The sequence below is a fragment of the Pimephales promelas genome, chromosome 14 (assembly GCF_988280905.1).
Source record: "Pimephales promelas chromosome 14, fPimPro1.hap1.1, whole genome shotgun sequence".
NCBI lineage: Eukaryota > Metazoa > Chordata > Actinopteri > Cypriniformes > Leuciscidae > Pimephales > Pimephales promelas.
The window spans coordinates 17,819,657-17,845,324 of NC_142782.1; the positions used below are offsets into that span (position 1 = coordinate 17,819,657).

A 25,668-nucleotide genomic window follows, 5' to 3' on the forward strand; every position below is an offset into this window, starting at 1 on the left:
TAATTCTAAATGTTAATGTAGTATTTCACCCAACAATTATTATTATTTACTTTTTCCCATTCATTGAAATGGTGACCACAGCTGATACTAAAGAGCTGCCTGGACGTTCTGCTAAATATCTCATTTTGTGTTCTTTACAAGAAAAAAAGCATACAGGCTTGGAACAATCTGAGATGATTCAATTAGGAAATCATTTTTATTTTTAAGTGAGCTATTCTTTTGATGCTTGAAATTGTTGTCAGTTTAACATTGTAGCTTTTATTTTGCAGAGTCAGATCACTTTGATGGATGCTCCTGTATTCAAAGCGATACAGCCTGAGGTGAGACAGATATCCATGGCAACTACATACACATCCTCTGTGTTTATCAATCCTCATGAGCCTCACAGCTGTGAACTGATCTCATGTGCTCTCTTGTGCTACAGATTAGTGTGACGTGGCACTATAGCAGTCACACACACACACACACACGCACACACACACACATACAAAGACCACAGTGCCCACAGAGTCTAGCTCCACAGTCTTCCATTACTTTAACTAGAGCTTATCCTCTGCAGTTACAGAGCCCTCAGTACTTTCCTTAATTAACATTTTATGTGAAGATGGGAAGGTGCTCATAACAATTTTGATAGATTTGGACCAGGATCAGTGAGAAGGTACAGGTAGTAAAAACAGGTCTGCCAAGACACTTTTCAGTTTTCTGTGGGTTTTGTGTAGTTTTCAGGGAGATCAATTTTCATTGACTTTTACATTTGGGCATTTAGCAGGTTAGCTGTTATTCATAACATAAGTGTTTATTACTGTATGTATATGTTACGTGGTCTATGGTTGTATGGCAGGTTCTGGAGTAAATAAAGAAAACAGTGATGAATGACCAATAACATATGAACCTTTGTAATTTTCACAAAATTATGACAAAACGAAGATTATCAATATTTTCAGGCTATAAATGCCTGTAGAGCAGTGGTTCTCAACCTGGGGGACCAGGAACCAATAGGAGCCTCAGGAAACTCAGGAAAGGTAGCTGTAGGATGACTTAAAATGATTAAAAAATAATAGTTATTGTTATTATTAATATTATCTTAATCAAATTGAATGAAAATACTTCATACAAAAAAATCAAATATAAAAAAAAAAAACATCTAATTAAAATTAAAAATCTAATTTCATCACATGGTCGAAGACAAATTAATTGTGGAATGTCATATGAAAAGACATAACATGAAAAATTGGATGGTCTGACTCACATTTTAGAGTTTATATGATTATAGTGATGAGAAAACAATTGTATCATGAAGAAATGTTAGCCAGGATTCTTTCAGGTTTCTACCGTGTAGACAGTCTACCCGGTGATGGTGTAATGCTCGAGCAGAGAATGATTTGGCAGTCTGTTTGCCAATTAGTCTTAACCAAGGTTCTTTTCTTAACATGAAGTCTGGAATCATTTGGTTTCCATTCATAGTGACCTTGGTGTGAATCTCTGGCCTTTTTCAGAGAAATGAGCCCATGGATCTTAACATTTAGTAAGAATGAGTCAGGGTTGTGTAAACTTTATCCAGACTATGAATTGGCATGAGTGATGTGAGTGTTAAAGTAGGATAGTGATTGACCCACATCTTTGCAGGCCTTAGTTAACATGACATCATCTCTGTGAGCTGTGTGCATTGAGTCAGTGTGGATTTGAGTTCTCTTATTGGAATCATTTCTCACTAACAGCCACAGACATTTTCCAGAGGGAATCCATTTAAAAAAAAAAAATCTGCGGGTTTATTGTTATTTATTGTTTTTCCACGTAGCCACATTATTAGGTAGCTTTATGGGTTTCTCAGCAACCATTCCTGTGTGGTTGGTTTGGTGTGTTGAGAATTTGGATTTCATGAATTGGAGACAAAATAGGGCCAGAAACTATTCAGTGCTTGCTTAATCAAAATCAGATTTATTTTCTATATTTAATTATACTCTACCATATAATGATTTAGGGTCAGCAAGAGTTTTTGGGGTTTTTTTGGAAGAAATTAATACTATTCAGAATCAGCAGGGATACATTGATCAAAGGTGACAGTCAAAACATTTTTTAAAGGGGTGATGAACTGAGAGATCAAAATTTCCTTCAGCTTTTGACATCTAAGAGGTCATCATATTATAAGAATATCCTGTAAGTTTCAGAACTGAAAACGTCCTTGTTAGTCCAATAAAAGCTTTTATTGACTCCACGCTCTGCAAACGACTCGTTTTTAAAAGTGGGGAACTATGATGTCAAAGAGGATAAAACACCACCCCGGCAGAAGATGATCAACGCCTACTTCAACACGGCTGGTTTAGCCCCGCCCACCGATTTGCGCATTACACGCATAGCTAAATGACATAGATGCCTACCTCGTGATGACAAACCGCATAGAGCTACCGAGCAATAAAGATTGTGCTATGCCTGGTTGTGGAAGACAGTGATTCAGTCGCTGAAGACAGTCGCTGCATAAGCTTCCTCTGGATTCCAATAGGACTGCATGGTTAAACTTTATTTTTAATGACGTTCGCTTCATTTCACTGAGGTTTGTTTTGTAAACAAGACTGGATTTGCAGACCGATTAAGATTAAAGAACGGTGCTGTTCTGTCTATATTGGATCTGACAGGAATGGTGCAACACACAGACTCTGGGTCGAACATGCAGCCTATGGGCGAATTATTCCGTTTGCCATTTTATTGGACGTTTTCAAAACAATTTCCACCAAGTGCATCGACGGGTGAGTCGAAACTCATTATAATATGCAAAACTGTTCTCCACTCACAGCAGTGGGCGTTTACTTCCACTTCCAAGTCTTCAGTGAGCGACACCCATAAAAACCGAGCGTTTTTGACATAGGCTCAAAACTAGGGTAGAAAATAGCTTATTACTTATTAATTTTGATGTTTTTGAATGCAAAAACCAAGCGAACGTCATAAGTTGACCTCAGACAACAATATAATAAAATTTAAAAAGCCAGTTCATGACCCCTTTAATAGACCCCTTTTGCGCCGAAGTCACAGTTACGTCACGGCGCTAGCTGGAGACAAAACAAAGTGAAAACTGGAGGCGGTCAATGCAAAACAGCACAGATTCGGCTACATAATGAGCTTAAATAATTGTTACTATTATTAAATGTCATCTTGTTGTGTTGTTTGGTGCAAGAATTGATGAAAAATGAATATGCTGTATCTGGAACTTTTATTTCTAGAAAATATTCACATCATTAAAATCGCACTGTAATGTCACTCTTTACATTGTCGTGGTCTCAGTGCTGACTCGGCAGAACTGCGGACCATACACACAAGTCTTGTACATGACCATATAGGCATCTAAAGATTTATATGCCCTCAGTTTCTCTTTACGATTGGTTTCTCTATAAGGTAGGTGTAGAAGTCAGGCCACTCAACCGAGTTAACGTACGTTAATCCTGTCAGATCATCCATGCATTGAGTGAGCGTGTAGGCGGCTACAGGTCGGCTAATCTGGTTCTGTCCGTTAAAAATAACTTTTGGAAATAACAATCGCGGTCCTGGACACTGAGTGACCTTACACATTAAGATAATATCAGATTTTCTCCAGTCATTGTTAAAAAAAACAAGCTAACAATCCTTGCTAACTAGCGTTAGTGAAGCGGCCAGATGGATCTTTCTGCCTCCACCTAAGCTCCGCCCACAAAAAACTGTAAAAGGGTCTATATCATTTAATATTGGACACTGGTATTGCTCTTCTCCCTGTATCATCTAAAAAACAACTAAATGAAAGGATACTCAATAAGGCCTGCTGTTTGTGCAGTTTGAATGTGTAGATATGTGGCACCAAAACATTAGTCTGGATTGAAAACAGGAAAGAACTATTTTACCTCATCCTCCCTCTGAAATCTCTTCAGTCATGGGTAAAAATGTTTTTTTTTTTTTTTTCTACTGCTAACAGCGCTGTCATGTTTATCTTCTTGTAGTCAACGTGTTGCCAATGGTTTTATTGCTGAAAAAATGTCAGTTCTTGACTCAAAGTGGTTTTAATTGGTGTTGGGGGAATTTGTGGATTATGAGCTCGGTTTATGTCAAAATGAATCTTCCCCCTTCATTCCTTTAGACATGTTTGCGTTGCGGCAGCTTTTTACACGCATACATTTTTCAGTTGATTTGATTTTCTAAAAAGCAACAAAACATCTACCATGGGATTCCTTCTCTGAAGAGGACTAGAGTGTGAAACACATTGAATTAATATCCCTACAGCAGAAGTTCCCACTGGAAAAGAGCTAATTTTAAAAATGCTGAGTTTGACCTCACCAGCCACTAATTCAGGACCCGTCCGTTACACTCAGTCTTTCCGACCCTGACATTTTTAACAACGTAAGTGGTCTTGTTATTGTTGAGCCGTTTGCCTGTAAGTTCCATTGGCCTGTGGAAATACTAGTATAAGTAAATTTTTTTGCGTTCGACCACATGTACATACATTCATTCATCAATATTTCAGCTGCATGCTTCAAGGATTATTGTGGATTCTAAAAGGAGATGTTCGTGAAGTTGACACGGGCATCTGGATTAATAGATTTCAGATGTATGTCGGTTCTAGAACCACATTTTTAGTGTTGTGTGAGAAATGTGAGCAGACAGAGTCTCTTTACATAAAGTGGTGTGCTTCACAGTTTTCTTTGGCTACAGACATTTTAAAGAAATGATAGTCAGAAAGTTTGTAGACTTTCCATCATAAGTATAAATCTCATAAATCTTTTGAGATAAAAATGAAAATAAAACGTACTGTAACTTTCAGAAGTCAAAATAGTCTAAAGAACTATTGATATAAGAGAAAAATTAAGCATAATTCATTAATATGTGTGCTATACATATGGCACATGCCGCTCTCAAGTTTATTTTTAACAAGGGTCCTGATCATTTCAGTTATATTTCAGTGGGATTGTTTGGTAATCCTGTCACAATGTAATGCTGACTCTGCAAAGAGGATGGAGCAATTAAAGGATATGTGATGAATGGTGTAGTTATAACCTGTAATCTACCTGTAGGGGTAGTTTCTTAAAGGGCCAGCAGCAAAACGAAATATTCAAAAAATCAAATTTGTATAAAATTAAAATAAATAAATAAATAAAAAATGGTCAGAGAGAAGGTTGTAAAATGATAATGGAAAAACTGAAATATGACAATTTTGGGTGCAAAATAATAATTGAAATTTACAACTACTATACATTACTAATCAAAGTTTGAGGTCAGGACAATTTTGTAATGCTGAACAAGGCTGCATTTATTTGATCAAAACAATTGTGAAATATTATTACAATTTAAAATAAATGTTTCTATATTTGTATTTTTTAAAATGTAATTTAAGCTGTAATTTATTCATGTGATGGTGAAGCTGAATTTTTAGTAGTCATAACTCCAGTCTTCAGTGTCACATGATCCTTAAGAAATAATTTTTCAAGACATATCTCTTATTATCAATGTAGAAAACATTTGTGCTGCTTAATAGGGAAACCGTGAATCCTTTTTTCCAGGATTCTTCGCATGATAGTATTAATCCATTCAAAATAGAAATCTTTTGCAAAACGTACAAGTTTTTACTTAAAAAAACTAAATGCTAAAACTTAAATGCATCCTTTAAATGCAAATTAAATCTTATTGAACCCAAATGTTTGAATGGTAGTCTATAAGTACCTTACCAGACTTCATGTGTCCCACTCTCTGACAATCCTGTTCAATCCTACAAAATGTGTGGCTTTAAGTGATGACTTAGCAAACAGACCCAAAATTATTTTGGTAAGGTAATGTACCCAGACTGAGCTGCTTATTCACATGGAAACTCAGTTCATGTCGAAACTGAAATGCCTTTGAATGTTTCCATCTGCTCTTAGTCTGCACGATACAATAAAAGTGTTGGTGTTCATAGCTCTGTGAACCTAAGGAAGCTTAGAAGCATGTAAAGTCCCCATGCAAAGCTTTTTATGTCAAAGAGATGAAGGCAGTGGGTGTGTGTTCTGTTGTTCTGTGAATTCTTTTCTATTCTACAAAATGTAATATTCCTATTATTCATTTAGAAAGAAATTCTAAATAAGCCTGCAACAAAGGCCTATAACAAATAAGATATGGGGTCTATACATCAGGTATGCATTATTTATCAAAAGAGAAAGTAAAAACTTTTACATTGTTATAAAAAAATCAATTTGAAATAAATACTGGTCTTTTGAACTTTCTATTTATCAAAATAAATACATAATCATGGTTTCCCCAATAATATAAAACAGCACAGCTTTTTTAAACCGTGAAAATAATAAAAATTTCTCGTTTCTCGATCACCAGATCAGCATATTATTATGATTTCTGAAAGATCATGCGACACTGAAGACTTAAGTAATGATGCTGAACATTCAGCTTTGCATCACACAAATACATTACATTAATGTATTTCAAAATGTATGATAAAATAGAAAATACTGGTTTTAAATTGTAATAATATTTCACAATATTACTGTTTTAACTTTATTTTTGATCAAATAAATGCAGCATAAGTCTAATGAAACATCTTTGAAAAACATTAAAAGCTGTACTGAGCACAAACCTTTAAAGGGTAGAGTAGATAATATGACATTTAAAAATGACATAATGACATAAATGTCATAAATGACATTTATGCCTATTGACAACTGGCCGGGGACTACAGCTGGAAATTAGCCGTAGAGGCTAAAGCTGCTCTTTTTCTTTCAAAAAGGGACTGTCCACGTTATTAAAAAACTAATAAACTAACATCTTAGACTTAAATATTACAACACTGCTGAAAGGACTACTTGTTTGTTTAGGAGCTGGCGAGCTGTGGTTGGAACAAGAAGGAGAAGCACAGCCTTTCTCCCAACGTTGTGGCCTTCACACGGAGATTTAACCAGGTAAGCAAATCTGCACTAGCAAAACTTCACTGCGGTATTAATTCCCTGTTTGCTAAACTTGGTGGTGACTGGAGCTAAAAACTTACATCCTGCTGTATGTGTAATTCTGGCACAAGGAAATGTAATTGTAAGGTATTTTGTTTGATTTAGATAATATTGAATTTTTCACTGGTTATTTCCTGATATAATGGTCGATAATTTCGACAAGATCTCAGGGTTTTTTCCTCATGTAGCAGTTTGAAAGACATATTTATATAGCAGTTAACAGAGGTATAGAGTGTAAAATTGCTGATCAGAGGTGGATTTACTTATTCATGCATCACCCTATCCAGGGTTTAAGACTTGGGTCCACTAGCACCACCAGAAATAAAACATATATAGTGGAGGTCAATGTGTCGTCATTATACTCAAAGAGGAATGAGAAAACTCTATTGTGACACTGTATTCTAGTTGCAGACATTGCTGATTTGGCATGGATTGTGTTCAGAAACCTCACTGTATTGCAGATAACGAAGATATAATGTAGATGATGTCGGCTGTAAGTTATCACATAAGACTTTTAATGTAATAGGTGTCCACTTGTACATAAATTCACAGCTTTGGCTGTTTTAAATGTCATGATACCTTTTTACTGGATATCACAGTTTTGTGCAACAGGTGCTTCAGATAGACAAATGCTGGTCCATATAGTTAATTCATCCAGCAGCTGCTGTATTAACTCCTTTAAATAACAGAATATATAAGAAACAGAACTGGAAACATCCAACAGAAATGTCTGTTGATGGGTTTTTCTAAAAAAAAAAAAAAAAATCCAGACTAATGGCATCCACATTGCTCTTAATACATCAAAGTTTTTGGGTGTCTGCTACAGTGGCACACTCGTGGACATTAAAGGCATTACTTTATTGTTTTACAACAGTGGATCTTAAATATTCAGACAGAAAACCATCTTTTGAAAAAATCAAAACAACATCCAAGAACCACCTAGTCAACAACAATTTCTCTTAAAAAATTTCAGAATTAAGCAAATTGACATGTCTTTGTGCGCAAACTTTGAATAGATCTGAACTGGTTCAAACGGTTGCAATGCATGAATGCTTTGGAATACAGACCTAAGGTTGTTCTCATTTTAAAGAAGACATTGCATAAGTGAAAGCACTTAAAAAAATGAAAGTGTCAAAAAAAGTTTGTTTACTGTGAAGCAACTGCACTAAGCTAATTTTTTGATTCATACAAAATATAAATTGTGCAAAATAATTGTGACTCGAAAATTCAGAAAGCTCTCTCTCTCTCTCTCTCTCTCTCTCTCTCTCTCTCTCTCTCTCTCTCTCTCTCTCTCTCTTTCTATATATATATATATATATATATATATATACTGTATATATATATATAATACTCATCTAAAATATTATTAGGGACACCTGTTCAATTTCTCATTAAAGCAATTATCTAATCAACCAATCACATGGCAGTTGCTTCAATGCATTTAGGGGTGTGGTCCTGGTCAAAACAATCTCCTGAACTCCAAACTGAATGTCAGAATGGGAAAGAAAGGTGATTTAAGCAATTTTGAGCGCAGCATGGTTGTTGGTGCCAGACGGGTCGGTCTGAGTATTTCACACGCAACCATTTCTAGGGTTTACAAAGAACGGTGTGAGAAGGGAAAAAGATCCAGTATGCGGCAGTCCTGTGGACGAAAATGCCTTGTTGGTTCTAGAGGTCAGAGGAGAATGGGCTGACTGATTCAAGCTGATAGAAGAGCAACTTTTACTCAAAAAAACACTCGTTACAACACTTTATGGCCACCATGTACCCATTCTTTTACCCATCCTCTGATGGCTACTTCTAGCAGGATAATGCACCATGTCACAAAGCTCAAATCATTTCAAATTGGTTTCTTGAACATGACAATGAGTTCACTGTACTAAAATGGCCCCCAGACTCACCAGATCTTAACCCAATAGAGCATCTTTGGGATGTGGTGGAACGGGATCTTCGTGCCCTGGATGTGCATCCCACAAATCTCCATCAACTGCAAGATGCTATCCTATCAATTTGGACCAACATTTCGAAAGAATACTTTCAACACTTTGTTGAATCAATGCCATTTAGAATTAAGGCAGTTCTGAGTGTGAAAGGGGGTAAAACACAGTATTAGTATGGTGTTCCTAATAGTCCTTTAGGTGAATGTGTGAATATATATATATATATATATATATATATATATATATATATATATATGCAGGGTTTTAGAAATACCAAAGTTCCACGGCCCCGCAGTACCACCGCGTTTCTGCCCCTATTTTGCGAATTTGAACACCATTGGACATTGTGATATAATGTCATTAAGCCAATCAGGCTTCAGTAGACTGATAATAAAAGGGAACAATAGCTTTAAAAAAAACAGTAGATTTTTTTTAAAGTCTCAGTGGGAAAAAGTAAATACATGGTCATGAAAAATATATTTGGGGTTTTGAATGACAAAATATAATTGAATAGGTAAATGATAATAGAATATTCTCATATTTAGGTGAACTATCCCTTTAAATCTTGAGCTCAGACCAGCCATGAACCTGTAAAAATGAAGTTGTTGACACTTGGGGGTTTCTTGTCAAAAAGAGAAGAATTAAGGATCATTTATATATATTATATAATGTAATTATGTTATTTATTTCGTATTTATATTTTGAAGGGCATATTTCGGTTATGAATGTGGCATTGGCTTGAGTCCCTGTGTCCTCTCCCTGTACACACACGCACACACACACACGCACACACACACACACACACACACACACACACAAAATAATGACCTGACCAATTCATCTATTCCCATACGCTTTACTGTAAATGCACAACTCTTTCTTTATCCCCAGTTCTGAAAATAAGGCTATAAATATCAGCTCATGAAGGTCAGTATACAAAAGAAATGAATATGAGATTTATTTACATGGCATTTCATTTTGAAAGAGCTTAAATGTCTTGGAAGTGGCCATTAGAAGTCTGCAATTACATTTGCCATTTCGGTCTTTTTAATGTCATCATTAACAGCAAATGTCTTATATTTCCAGGAAAAAAAAGATTCAGTTATGCTGCCTAGTCTTATTCTAAAAAGGCTTTTTGATAAGCTTGTGAATAAGAGGAAATCTCATCACATACATTTAGATAGATTTCCTTTATTTTTTATTTTTTATTTATTGTTGATCTGTCTGCGTCCATTTTGAGTTATTTTTGCTGAGAACCTTTGGTATTTGTCAGCAGATATAGCTATAAATGATGTAAACCTTCAGGATCTGCCTTCACTAAAGTAGTTTCAAATAAATTGTTTCAATCCTAACTTTATTGTGCAGAGATGCTATTGTGGGAATTTCTTCTAGTACATTGTGGATCTCAGTTCTTGTCTTGAGTGCTGTCAATCGATTAAAAAAAATGAATCAAGGATGCACGTTTTGTTGTCAAATTGCACACTTTTGACGGGTCAGTGTGCAATCAGACGCCCAACCAGGCATATATGAATACTTTGGCTTGCCATAGCATCGTGCGTGTGTTAGGACATTCACAGGCAGTTGTGTTAATTAATTCAATATGTTAAACTGGACAAAAATGTATTGCATGCGTTAACGTTGACCGCACTAATTTACATATGACCTTTTTTTTTCTCCTAGGTCAGCTTCTGGGCAGTGAGGGAGATATTGACGGCTCAAACACTGAAAATTCGAGCAGAAATATTGGGCCACTTCATCAAAATTGCCAAGGTGAGCCATTCTTTGGTTTTCACTGTTCCCTCAGACAGTGCAGCTTGATTACTTTATTCATCATTAGTTCTCTTTGCTTTGTGCTTGTTGCCTTGGCAGCAGATAAATAACCCTATAACTTCAGTAAAACAATGATTAATATTTGTATTCACATCTGAATTGCATTTGATATCCTGGTAATTGTCCTTGGCACAGACGTTACTATAACTTGTTTTAATAGAAATTCATTAAACACAAGGTTTTTGTGGGCACTTTCAAGAATTGTCCTTTAACAATGGGCAATTTTAATGATGTTATGCAAGTCTTGATGGATTAAAGCCTTCTATTTTTGACCAATGAGAACGAGTAGAGGGGTTGTGCTGGAGTGGTAAGTGTTTATGGCATCAATCAAGAATGGGAGCATCATAAAAAAGGCTTTATGTTCCATGACACTAGAGGTCCTCTAGAGTCGTTGTTATTCGTCACACCACTTCTGAGTTCTTGCCTGTTCTTGTTTAGTTTCATTTCTCGTTTCTGGATTGTTTATATGGATTTTGATCATTGCCTGGACTGGTTTATGATTACGGACACCCATTAAACTGCTTTTGGATCTATCCCTGTTTCCTGTGTGTTGGTTCACGACAAAACGACTCCGTCATGAATGGATCCATGGGGCCGCCGAAAACTTTATTTTATTATTTCACCATGGCTGCTCGCAGGACTGAGGAAACCATGGCAGCCAACTATCAGATTGGAGAGGTGGAAGGCCCAATGGAAGATGGAAGGAGGAGGTCAGCGTCCCAGAGGACCCAGAGGCCATGCCCGAGCAGCCCGATGCCATTCCGGAGGCTGTACCAGAGACTGCTCATTCTCTGGGCTTATTCTCTCAGCCACGGGGGCAATGACCGACTATTTGGAGCGTCTGGCTCGGATCCTGGAGACACCTTTCAGACCTTTCATGTCCGTGATTCCTAAGCCGGAGCCAGTGTCTGTTCCTGAGCCGGAGCCAGGGTCTGTTCCTGAGCAGGAGCCGGTGTCTGTTCCTGAGCAGGAGCCGGTGTTTGTTCCTAAACAGGAGCCAGGGTCTGTTCCTGAGCAGGAGCCGGTGTCTGTTCCTGAGCTGGAGCCATTGTCTGTTCCTGAGCCCGAGCCGGTGTCTGTTCCTGAGCAGGAGCCGGTGTCTGTTCCTGAGCTGGAACCATTGTCTGTTCCTGAGCCGGAGCCGTTGTCTGTTCCTGAGCCGGAGCCGTTGTCTGTTCCTGAGCCGGAGCCATTGTCTGTTCCTGAGCCGGAGCCATTGTCTGTTCCTGAACAGGAGCCAGTGTCTGTTCCTGAACTGGAGCGAGGGTCTGTTCCTTAGCAGGAGCCGGTGTCTGTTCCTGAGCCATTGTCTGTTCCTGAGCCGGAGCCGGTGTCTGTTCCTGAGCCATTGTCTGTTCCTTAGCAGGAGCCGGTGTCTGTTCCTGAGCCATTGTCTGTTCCTGAGCCGGAGCCAGGGTCTGTTCCTGTCGCTGTTCCGGAGCCGGTGTCGGTGGTGTCCACTAGAGGTCCTCCTTCCCCAACGGTGTTATTAACTTTTGGAACTACATTCCCCACAATCCTTGTCTGCGCTCAACACTGTTCATTGCACTCAGCTGTTCCCCATCATGATTTTCATGTTCTGTGTGTATATATACCCTGGCTGTTTAGTGTTTGTTATGGACTGGTTTATGATTACGGACAGCCATTAAACTGCTTCTGGATCTATCTATCCCTGTTTCCTGTGTGTGGGTTCGTGACATCATCTGACTCTGATTCATCTCAGACACCGTTTAAACAGCTTTCAATATGTCAGTTTTTTTCATTGCCTCCAACTGTTAGAAAGACGAAGCCATTCGATTTCTTAATTATCTTGAAATGACGATAACAAACAACACAGGGAGAATATAAAAAGTATCAAATAGTGTCAAAAGTGACTATAGTGTCAAATATGTCATCACTGTTACTCCTGAACCAAATTCTGTAATTTCTCATCACAGCTATTTTCTCATCTGAAAGTGATTAACTACGCAGTGCAGTATAACTGCTATTCTTTATAACTGCTCTCATATCATTTCACGCAAATTTGACTTTCCATCTGTCTTGTAGTTGCTTTTAGAATGTAATTTATTGAGATAGCAGAGTTGCCTTGAAAATTAATGTGTGAATGAACCGTAAAATTATATTTTAAAATGAACTTTTTAAAATTAAAAGTTGTGGTTTTATATTTCCAGTCCACTTCTATTGTTCATAGTAAATTGCTATCTACTGAATATTTAAATTGACAGTAGCATGGAATTTATTGCTTTTGAGTTTTGTTTTGATTTCCAAATCAAAATAACACTTATATGATCAAGATTAAAATTTTGATTGGAATGTCTCAAAAAAAAAAATCCAGTAATTTTGATTCTACATGTCCTAATTAAATAGGATATTTTGCTTTAATAAAAGCATAAACAAACTTTTTCAATTTTATACATTTAACTTTAAATATTTCTATTGAAATGGTACTTGAGAAATTACCCAAACTATCGTGTGGTTATTTAGATGCTTATCTTGTCACTCGTGCCAACAGTTACACAAACAGAGAGCCACAGACTGCTGTGAATTCAATCAGCCTACATGCTCTGCTGAAACTCAATGTACCATGAGACAGGAAACCCGCTTATGGTTGAACACTCACCCTGCTCTACCTGCCAAACCTGAAAGAGCTGCATACCCTGCTACCGGCGGACATGCCCTAGTTAGCCTGAGTGGGCTACTCTAACGGCTACGCTAATGGATGAAGCAGATTGGCCAATGACTGGGAAAAAAAAAAAAAAAAAAAAAACGTAGTGCTGCTTTCCTTTATTCCATAAAGGTGGCTGAAACAGTGCTTTACAGAGGTCAGCCTAAAAGAAAAAAAGAGACTAGCGTGACAAGACCAGACCAGAAAACATTGAGTGAAGACAGAACATAAATTAATATAAAACAAATCTTTGTGCACTGACTTTAACCCTCTGGTGCTTATCGCATGCATTACAAAATTAGCTTTTTTTTTTCCAAATTAATTGAATGTACGGTCTATATTTTCATTTAATAATGTTTGTTTGTGTATATATAATATTAAGTATTAGTATTTTATGGTATTAAATTATATTTATACAGTAGTTATAATCAATGTATTACCTGTTAACCACTTTTTGAGTGTAGACTTGAAAATATAATTTCTAAATACAACTACATTTCTAAATACTATTAAACTAAAACTTCATAAATATTGAATGTTTTGGAGCACAGACTTAAGTTTGGTCTGTTTTTAAAGAAGACACTTTGAAGATTTGTATTATGAAAAATGCTTGTTTCTGCAATGGAATAAAAAAAAGGTAATTGTGACTTATTATCTCACAATTCTTTTGTTTTAAGTTGCGTGATATAAAGTCAGAATTGTGAGATACACTCTAAACTCGTAATTCTGAGAAAAAAGTTTTTTTTCCTCAGAAGTGGACTTTATAACTTGCAGTTGAGAGTTTATATCTCACAATTCTGAGAATAGATCAGAATTGCAAGAAAAAAAGTCAGAATTGTGACTCTTTTCTGCAAGTCTGACTTCTTTTCTCAAAATTTAATTAAATTTGTATCACACAATTGTGAGAAAAAAAAATGAATTGTGAGATTAAAAAGTCGCAATTATCTTTTACATTTTTCTTTTTTAAATGTACTTCTTACCTTTTCGAATTTAGTTAGTTTGTTTGTTTGTTTGCTTTCACAAAACCTCTATCATGTTTTGTACCATTTGTACCAAGTAAAACATGTACAAAAAGATTCAGACCTTGAAATTGTTCGGTCAAAAATGGCCAAAGAGCATCAGAGGTTATGAAAATCAGAAGGCTTTTAATTTAGTGGGTCCTGATTTATATGAAGACTACAGTTGTCTAATGTAAGTCATGTAAGTGGGTTATGTTTATTAAGACTGTGTGATATCTGTGTTTTTGTAGAAACTGCTTGAGTTGAATAACCTGCACTCTCTGGTGTCGGTGGTCTCAGCTCTTCAGAGCGCACCCATCTTCAGACTGAGCAAGTCCTGGGCGGTAAGCAAGACCTATGCAAGGTTTGGGTGTATTATTATATTTTATTTTTTATTTTTATTTTTTTCATTTATTTTTTTCATTTTGTTTTGTTTTTGTACATCTATATTTATACATTTTTATTTATGCATCTAGTCAGCAGTTTAAATAATATTTATTTAAATAGAAATTCATAAGGTATAAGCCAGAAAAGAAAAGGTTTTTAATAGAGCTGTCAGTTAAACGTGTTATTAACGGCATTAACGCAAACCCATTTTAACGGCGTCAATTTTTTTATCGCGTGATTAATGGTCTTTTTGGCCTAGCAAACGTTATAGTTTTTTTTCATATGCTTTTGCAACAGGACGTGGCTTGCGTGGCACTATGAAACCCATTCATTTCAATGGCTTGCGCCGCGTGAGGACGTTTTGTTGCTTCGTCGACCAAAGCGCAAGCGAATCTAGCTAGACCGGAAACAAAACAACAGGCACGCCGCGCACACTTGTTTGGGCTTGTGAGCCGGGCAAATAGTTGGTGAGTTCATTGTGTGGATGACGAGCGCAAGACGCCAAAATGGATGCCAATAAGATTCTGAATGGAAGTTGCCAAATGGTCTCATTGACAAGACCAAAGTGATCTGTGTGTTTTGTCGTTGTGAACTGAGCTATCATCATCGCAGCACATCCATTCTGAAATACCACTTGATTGCCAAGCACACACACACACACACACACACACAGATGATGCGAATTCTCCACCCCCTCGTCAATATCAGTACCTCTTCAGTATTTCTTTCACCCTTTTATTAATGGACAGTGTTACATTGTGTGAGAGATTATTTGCTCCAAGTAAGAATGTTAGTGTGAAATTGAACACAGTATATGCCAATGCTGTTTTCAATAAAAAAACATTTGCACAAAGCAAGCCAATCCACATTTCCATGTTGACAAAGAGCATTAAAATGAGAAAAAATAGTGTGAGAAAAAGAAATCAAGAGACATTTAGAATAGATAAAAATGTGTGATTATTAATCACAAATTAACTATGAATAATTAATCAAGATTAATCGCATTTAAATATTTTAATCATTTGACAGCACTAGTTTTTAAGTACATGTATAATAAATATTGCTTGCATGGAAATCTAGTGTTTAGTTTTGATATACCTGATTATGATGATAAATTCTTAACTTTTTTAAAATTTGTGATAATATTAGAGTATCATAGCCTCTGCAGAACATACTATAGGAATTTTCCATACTATTTTGTATAGGGTGGAGGGCGGAATCTCTCATTTAATATTCTGTTGACTTACAGAGGATTTATTGTGTATAACCACCAAATGCTAGCCTTTCTGCTGCTTTATAATTTAGCTGACAATGCCGTGTTTGTGTTTATTTCTCCTGGGAGCCCTAGTGCTCTTGGATTTCCATTGATCTTATTTGCAGAGATGCAGACGAGAAGACCGTCTGAATGCATGAGGATAGGGAAAGAATTGGATCCCTTTCTGAACATTGAAGTGGCTTGGAGAATTTTGAAAGGGCTGTTTCTGAGACCTAGTTTAACATTGCCAAAGCTTTAAATCTATTTATAAGTGTTCACATTACCCCAGTTTTAGGTCCAAAACCTTTTGACCTATTTTCTTCAGGGGAAAAATAGGGCTAAACTCTTAATGCTGTACTGACAACACTTACAACCAGCCCTCAATGAGTAGGCCACAGCTTAATTAGCTGGGTACGTCAGGATACTTGTAGAAAACTAAATGCATTTAATCAACATTTACAGTATAAATAATTATTATTGAATTTTTTTTTTTTTCATGCTCAATCAATATTTTATCTGTAGGATCTAGGTCGGCATATATCTTTAAAAAGCATTAAAAGCTTCTTAATTTGAATGGCAGAAATACAACTTCTTTCATATTCTATTTAAAGCCTTCTCCATACTTAAACTGATGGCTCATTTAATTTCTGTCTCATTACTTTAAGGTATAAAATGACTCTTCGAGAGACAAATTAGGCAGTTTTCCTATTCATTACTTATTTTGTTGAGAGATCTCAGTGGTAGAGAGAGTTCAGACTCACTGGGGACCTTATTGATGAGATGTAAGCAGCTTCCAGAGTTGACATTCCACATGTAGCCACAGCACTTCTGCAAATTGAGAAAAGATGGAAAAAGAGGGTGCATGTTGTTTAGAAGTAACTGCGGCAGGACCGTTTGTCGGATACCACAAGCTCAATTTTCTTGCCATGTATTTAGCTTTGCCACAGGGGAATTTTGACTATTACATAGTTATATATATATATATATATATATATATATATATATATATATATATATATATATATATATATATATATATATACATATATATATATCTCAATAATATTCTGTTTAATAAAGCAATTTATTAGGGGCCAAGCATCGAAGGTGCATATCTGTTCCCGTTCCTATTATTCTTCTTCCTCCGACTAGGGAGTCTATGGCAGCCCATAGAATCGCTTGCGGGAAAGTTATGACATTTGGTACACTGATAGAGGACAGTCTGAAAAGTCTTCATAGCAAATTTGGAGTCTCCAACTCAATCCCTCTAGCGCCACCAACTGTCCAAAGTTTCACTCATGTTTATGCTAACCATGCTAACCACTACTTTTGAACCATAATGTCTAGAATCACAATTTTTGTCCTCTCATTCCTTGGCTCAAGCCGATTCGATTGCACCCTATGACGTCATTTCCGTCATGATAATTTGTCCGCCATTTTTTAATCATCCAAAAAAGCTACTTTTTCGAACTCCTCCTAGGCCGTTGCTCCGATTCTCACCAACGTTTAACCAGATCATCTCCAGACCATGCCTACAAAAAGTTATGGATTTCATAAAAACGCTGCAAGTCGTTCCCGATTACCACGCAAATTAATTTTACGTATCGCTTGCAAAAACAGACATAAGGCTGTATCTCTGCAACGCTTTATCGTATTCAGACCAAACTTGGTCCATGTCATCACAAACATGACCTAAGGCTACATGCTGCGTTTTGGCACAGCGCCACCTGGTCCAGAGATACGAAAAATCGCTACGTTTTGCTTATAACTTCTGAATGGTTTGTCCAAAATCATAAAAGAGGTCTCTCTAGATTCAGGGCATCATGCCGAGTCGACTGATATACAATTTTACCAGATTGGCCATTTTGAATTCTAAATGTTCTAAAATGCTGTATTTTTTTTGAACGCATGAACGAATTGTTACGAAACTCGGTATGGGTCATCAAGACGATGCACTGAAGGAGTCTGAGAAGTTTCAAAACAGCGAAAACCATTTTATTTTCAAACGCTTATAACTCTGGCAGTGGTTGACTTATTTTAACAGGCATATGGTTTGTGCAGCACAGTAATTTAGCGCTTAAAAAAACATTTGCCAATATCTTCGAAATCCGATCTAGACGAAACCACCATCAGAAGTTTGGAAACATAGGTCGCTGGCTATATGCTAATGCCAAAATATTGATAGTAAGGGGTAGTAAAATTCAATCAAAGTCACGTGTCAGTTATTTTTGATGTGTTTCTTTCATATAATGTCTTTAATTCCGAAGCGAATTGAGACATTCTCACCAAACGTGGCACACACATGCATGGGCTGATTCTGAGTACACATGGAAAAAAAATGTGGGATTTTTCTTCTTGGTGGCGCTATAATAGAACATAACATGCTATACTTAACGAATGCATTGCTGTAACATTACGAAACTCAGTTTGTGCCATTTTTTATTTTTTTTATTTTTTTTGCCATTTTGCCTAAATTGGTTTGACACATGTTGGCATGTCTTGTCATCTTCTTTGCGCTTGGCCCGGGTTATTGCTGCTTGCAGCTATATTTTAATATAATATTTGACAGGGTTTTTGGCACCCACGGATAATCAATGCACAGGGGACACAAAGGCTCATGAATGCATGTTGTGTACGTGTGCAACCTTTACCTGGGGATGTGATGGCACCAGGATGCACTGTGGAATGCTGACCAGCTTGTGAAGGGAGGGGGATGCTCTGGGCAATGTCCTGCTGGGAAACCCTGGGTCTGGACATTCACGTGGACGTAAATTTGATACGTGCCACATACAGTATCTAAACAAGGTGTTGCCCTGGCCCCCAAATTCCCCAGATCTGAATCCAGTCTGTGGGATGTGCTCAGTGGTTAAAGTGTGATTTGGCAGGTTGTGGAGTTTTTGTGTAAGTGCAATAGGGAAAAATGACTCACCGTGAGACAACATATTGAGTATTGAGGTCTAGCAATAGTTGTTGGGTCAAGAGTGTCAACTGTGGCACCAAGTATCACAATAATTATTTACTTGATATTTTAATGGTTTTATTTTGGTCCATCTACACTGATATGATGATGATATTGTTAAACATTGCTGAACACCACAATATGGAACACAACCTTGTTTTTCATATTGTAAGTTCAAATATAAAAATTGGCTGTCCAAAACTACAAATTTAACACACCAAAATGACTGAAGACTTTTTTTCTAACAGAAAAAGATCATAACCACAATTATTGAAATTTGACATTACCCTACTTAACCTTTGACTTTTAACTCCACTGCAACATCCACTTGGTCTGGCTAGAACAGAAACTGTTGGACTGGGCGGACTGGGACAAAAATTCCGCCCTGGCACTGTAGCCTCGCCAGCCCACATTACCAAAGCATACCCCCAAACACACACACACAGCTCCACAGGTTTGGGGTCATGCTTCCCTGAGAAAATTTAGATTTCTCTGACCTATATCCCTTCATATAAATGTCTTTAATTCCGAAGCGAATTGAGATATTCTCACCAAATGTGGCACACACATGCATGGGCTGATTCTGAGTACACATGAAAAAAAATGTGGGATTTTTCCTCTTGGTGGCGTTATAATAGAACTTAACATGCTATACTTAATATAATATGGCATTAGATTATTTGTCAATACCTGCTCTCTCATCTTCATCTTTCTTTTTTCTCTCAGTCTCCTTATCCTGTCCTGTTTCTTCCCCTCACAAAGCTGACTGATACTGTTTTAATATTCGTCTGTGTCAGTGAAGAAAGTAAACATGGGCTCAACTGATATTTACATGTATGTATTATTATTGTATGTATGTATGTATGTACAGCGTATGTATGTATGTGTTTTATGAATAATTTTCTTAGATAAGTTAATTTACTCAAGGTTACCAGGAAAGCTGTAGCCTAAGTCAGTATTGCCAATAGGAACTTTTGAATTTGAAAACGTTTCTTTTTACAGTAAATGCTGAAAGTAATTTTAAATAATACAAATTATAGGCTACGTTTAACGCAGTTGGTGGAATTGGCAGACGTTCCATTAGGCATCAAAGCATTCTCAGGTATAAATATGCAGCATTAATGCAAGTAGGTGATTTTGCTATTCTAATATCAGGTAATCCCACTATTGATATATTTGTTAGACTGCAGATCCTATTGAACAGTGGCAAGGGTAAACAAATATGCAGCGACTATCCAACCTAAAACTAACTTTACTGCCCTCAACCACCGTGAGTGCATTTCACACATCAGTAATCACTCACGTTCAGCAGGGAGGAGTGGAAGGGAGGTTGGTCGGACAGTCAGCCCATCTCGGGACCAGGGAGATTCGTTGAGATTAATAAGTCTATTTATTTATTATTTTATCTGAGGTGTCAGAATGCAGTTCTGGACGTTCCGGCCCACTTTAAGCCCTGGATGTGTTGGACCAACACGTTTGTTCCACCGTGGCTCTACCTCACAACCTACAGAACTTAAAGGATCTGCTGCTATTGTCTCAATGCTGAACACCAAATCCAATTTTGGAAGTCAGATTAGTGCCATCTGGTGAGAGTAAAAAAAAAAGGAATACTTGTGTAATGCCCTGGTGCAACCACTAGGTTCCTATATAGCTCTAGAATAGATAAAAAGCATCTCTGATTGTTTTTAGACATAAACACTTATTTGTATTAAGTTGTGGATTTGGATATATATATTTAGACATAATGAAAGACTACATTTTAGGGTTTGATTATTTTTTTTATTTTTTTTAGGTGTCAGTTTTTGCATTAATTTTATTACAGTCAAACCTGAACAAGGAGAAAGACATTTTGTTACACATAAAATCAAAATTATATTAAAATGTAACAAAAATAAACAGAAATGCTTTTATAAAACTAGGATTTTAATATCTTATTTGAGTGATCTGGCTCAATTTGCCATGAGTGTGAGTGTGTATTTGAGTTGGTATGTCTGTTTTAGATTATAACCTATTCCTTGCTGTCCCATTTTTATTATTATTATTATTTTTTTTTGGATTGTGGCTGAATTATTGATTACTGAATTATTGCAAAAACTTGCTTTGTGTAACAGTCACAGCAGTTCATAGGATCACACGATTGTTGAGTATTATGAGTACTGTGAGGTAGATGGATCATTGCCAGGTCACAGACCTTAATCAGTGTTCCTTGCATCACATAATGCTTCAAGTCTCACTAAAGACAGGCATGTCACATTGCCAGACACCGTGTGCCTGCACCAGCTACAGGGATAAATTTTGATTCATTGCAGCCCTGTTTTAAGAGGTTTCTTTTCCATGCGTCCCAGAACCCTGAAGCTTGTATTGGAGAAAATCTGCACATTTGAACTATGGTCCGGTCTTAATTATAGATTGAAGCATTTCATCTGTTGTCCTGTTCATAATGAAGAGACACTTGCGTATATTTGCTGACAGTTCTGCCTGACTATAATGACTGTTTTCAGTTTTGCTGTGCAAATGGTTTATGTTTCACTGCCCATGGCACAGACTGGAGTGAGTAATTCTTTATGTCATTTGTTCCAGCCAATTTCTGAACCGCTTGACTTCAAGGCCATGTTTCCACTTATTTGAAGATTAACTGCTGATTTCCCAGTAGGCATGCAATGAATTAGGACAAATACGGTGCTCACTGGTATACATTTTGGAGCACATTATATACGAAGATACAGATTTGAAATGACTATCATTATTTTCAGCACTTTTAGGTTTATAAGTCTGTTTATAAGTCTGCTTTATGCAATGAAATTAAACGTAAATAGAAATGCATTATAGTGGGGTTTTGAAACACTTGAAAAATTTGTTTTACCTAGAGCAGATTTAATCAAAGTTTTAGGATTTTGAAAATTTTAAAACAAAAGGAAAGTTCAGGTTATGACATTAATTGTAAAAAAAAACAAACAAAAAAAACCCCTAATAATTCGGCACTATTTGTTGGTCAGGTCACTGATTAAATAGTTTTGTGACATTAATCATGTGATTCTTTGTAAAGACATTCAAATGCTTTTTAGATCATCTCTAATCATTTTGGATAACATGATCGGGTTTAATACATATTTGTGGTGTTTGAGAAATCTTGTGGATTTTTTTTATTTTATTTCACTTTTAACATAAATTCATGATTTATTTAATAATTTTGTCATTTACTCCCTAGTCCCCTTCAAATCTTTTAAACACATTAATTTATTTCTTTATTCCTATAATATGGTTCATGATAAATTATGCTAAATATATGCATCATTTTCAGTATAGAAGTCTCAGAGACTTTGAGAGCCCACTGTATACACTCTGGGAGTATTAAGATGAGACAAGCATCAAGAGGAACGATACTGGAGAAGGGAAGTAAAATAGTAATTTGTGAGCAAATTCACTGAAAGAAAGAAAGATGTAAAGCTTTTGGTAAACAGATAAGATGGAGAAGGGCAAGCTTATATACAGTGAAGACAGGTGGCCCCTTGATTCCAAAGTATGTATCCCAGCATTCTCTCGGTGTTGCAACACTCGCCAACTGCCAAACAAGTCAAAACTTGGCTTTGGCTAATCAATAAAACCAGTTGGCCATTAATTTTATATGGGATTGGAACATAGTACATACTACCGTTTCATTTCTTTTCCCATCCTTTTTTTCTCTTGCACAATTCTTTCTCCTACTTCCATTAACTTTTAATTGATCCCCTGTTCCCACTCTATTTCCAGTTCTAAAATATTTTTTATACTGCACCTACAGCTAAGACCCACATCCACAGTTATTCCGAATGCTCATTTACAGCTTTTGATGTATGGAGGCTTTAACTGCTAAAGCACAGTAATGGCCTTCATGAATTACTGTAATCAAAGTCAGTCATGTGTTACTGCAAAATAAAATAAAGATGTTAGTGGTTGAAGGAATCCCCTCACTTTGATCGCCCTTGAAAGGGATTGTTTAGCACTCTATCTATGGAAATGAGTAATGCCAGTGTGGCATGTTCTCAAGTCCCTGTGCTGCTGGGTGATGAAGGCTTGATAAAGAAGATCAGAAAAAGCTTTTGTTTTTGCCATTTGATTGCTCAAGCTCAGACAGAAAATTACTAGAGTAGCTGCTGAGATGGTACACACACATGGAAATCACATTGACTGAAATCCCGGTGCACTTATAATTCATTTATCCATCCATGTTCATCATAGCTATGTAATTAGTTTTTCCTTAAAATATCACAAGCAAATCTCACTTAACTCGCAGTACTTCTTCAAATCTTTGTCATAATATTATTATTTCCACACTAGGCTCCCTGATTGATGGTATTGCGATGTAACTTCCCTGCCATGGATTATCCCAGCACTGTTTAAAATCAAATAAAATCCTACTGCTTCCTTTGGCAAATAAAAGAAGTAGGGGAAAAAACACTTTTCTGTTTCTCTGTTGCAAGGAGAAGAATCCAAGTTGTGGTTCATTAAATTTGTCAGGTTAATTTTAGGCCAACTTCTAAATGGTTTCCACTCCCCAACTGTATTGCTTGAGTATGAAGCTGTTGTAAAATAAATGTATCTTAAAGTCATGTTGATTGGAGCAACTCGGCTTGTAAATGAATCTGTCACAGTCATTTAGTGTTTTGGGGATGCATGATGTATAACGTTCAACTATCAATACCATTTCATACAGGCAAGGTAGAATTTGTTTTCTCCCTGTTTCATTGTTTAAAGGAGTAGTTCACCCAAAACTGAAAACTATATCATCATTTACTCACCTTTTCTTTGGGCATTTATTCCTTGCTGGTTTTTTTTTTTTTTTTTCAATACAATGAAAGTGAAATCTGTTGCTTACATTGTTTGAACAAAATCTCCTCTCTGTCTAAACCTACGAAAGTGTGAACAGACTGGATGGTAGTATGTGTATTTGTCTAATACCAGAGGAACATGTTGAAGTACTTTGTGCAGCACTTGATGTGATAAAGCCATGGCATGGGTGATGGAATTTTTGAGTTAATGAGCTTTTCGTTAATCCTAACAGGGGTTTTGCACATGGTCATCCCTACTGATGTTTTTCAATAGCACATGTGCTGCAAGGAAGCGTTGGGTGAATTTATGCCACTCATAAAGACCTTTTATACACCGAGCCTGTTTCATGTGATCATGTGCTTTCCATAAATAAGAAATATGCCCAGTGCCGATGGCATATGTTTGTATATCTGGAGTTTGAGCTCTGGGAACTTTTTTCTTAATAGAATTTCACTAGTCTCCCAATAGGGTTTCTTGTTTTTCATATTTATCATATTTGCAGACAGCTTTATTTAGATCAGAAGACTGAGTGGGACTCCCCTCTGACAAAATTCACAAAACGGCGCCTCCCCAAATCCCCCTACTAAAGTTACTGGCCCAATGGGGAGCAACTATGTTTATTTTACAAGTTTATTTACGTGAATGAGGCAGAGCTGAGATCATTTTTTTTTTAAAGTAATAATAATAATTTGTTAATAAATAATGAGTATTAATATATTTATTGGCAAATGTTTTTCATCTCAGATACCTCTATTAATTCATTCAAATATTAGAAAAAGATGATAAACTTGCCAAGTAAAAAATATTAATTAATACAATACATTTTATTTAAAATTTATTCAAAGGCAAAACTGGAAAAGTTTTCTTAGTGATGATTTTGAATAAATTTAAATATATTTTAAATTGATATTAATTAAAATATGGATCATCTTTTTATTTAAATTAATTAACAGAGCTAACTAACATAAAAAATATTTGACAACAACAATAGTAATTTTTGTTGCCTTTGGATACACTTGTATAATAAAAAAAAATGTTTTTACCTTTTATTCATTCCTTTTTTGTTATTATCCTTCACTCAGACTTTAAATACCTCTGATTTCTATTTCACACTTGAGAATTAGCCATTTTGGTGTTGTTAATTTGCTGATTCAATGAACTGTTTGTTTCTTGTTTTCTTTCTGTTCTTAACAGTTGATCAGTCGAAAGGACAAGGCCACCTTTGAGAAGCTTGACTTTCTGACGTCAAAGGAAGAGAATTACAACCGTATGAGAGAGTACACCAGATCCCTCAAAATGGCTCCCTGCATCCCCTACCTAGGTGAGTGTTAATAAAAGTCATGACAATATTCAGTCATATTGTCATATATACATTATTTTTTTTTTGGCCTTCTCTCATCTGCACATTCTTCAGTGTCCAACAGAGGGCATATCAATACACCTCTCCAGTTCAGGAATGATTGAGAAATATGCCATGTCCTGTTTTAGATATCAATGCAGTAAAGAAAATGACTTTCGTCAAACTATTTCATGGGGTTTTAGGATTTCTGCTAAATCTCAAATATTCTGTATTTGCAATAGAAATACCACTGCGCAATCCTTGAACTTAAAAGCTCCTTCTGACTTCCTGATCATTTGTAAGATGGCAATTACAATTAAATCATATTGAAATCCAGATTGGTACATTGGTAGGCGCTTTTTCTCTCTCATGAAAAGACTTTTGTCCAAGACTCTCATGGATGTTGCAGAAGCCCAGTGAGGAATTATTTATACACACATCAGTCTTCTGTAAAGGCACTGACAGCACTTGGAAATGGATACCTCCCTCAGGATTGTCCAACACGGTCCAGATCTTTCACTCAATTACTCTCTTCCATCTTA

General features: G+C 36.4%; 1 protein-coding gene across 1 annotated transcript in view; it reads left to right on the forward strand.

Annotated features, from left to right (window-relative positions):
* The window catches only part of ralgps1 (Ral GEF with PH domain and SH3 binding motif 1), a 117,127-nt gene that overhangs the window by 20,049 nt on the left and 71,410 nt on the right, over positions 1-25,668 (forward strand). Inside the window, exons 5-9 of the mRNA XM_039680991.2 lie at positions 270-320; positions 6,816-6,899; positions 10,565-10,654; positions 14,629-14,721; positions 24,982-25,108. Of these exons, the coding sequence (XP_039536925.2) occupies positions 270-320; positions 6,816-6,899; positions 10,565-10,654; positions 14,629-14,721; positions 24,982-25,108 (445 nt within the window). The remainder of the gene's footprint in view (positions 1-269; positions 321-6,815; positions 6,900-10,564; positions 10,655-14,628; positions 14,722-24,981; positions 25,109-25,668) is intronic.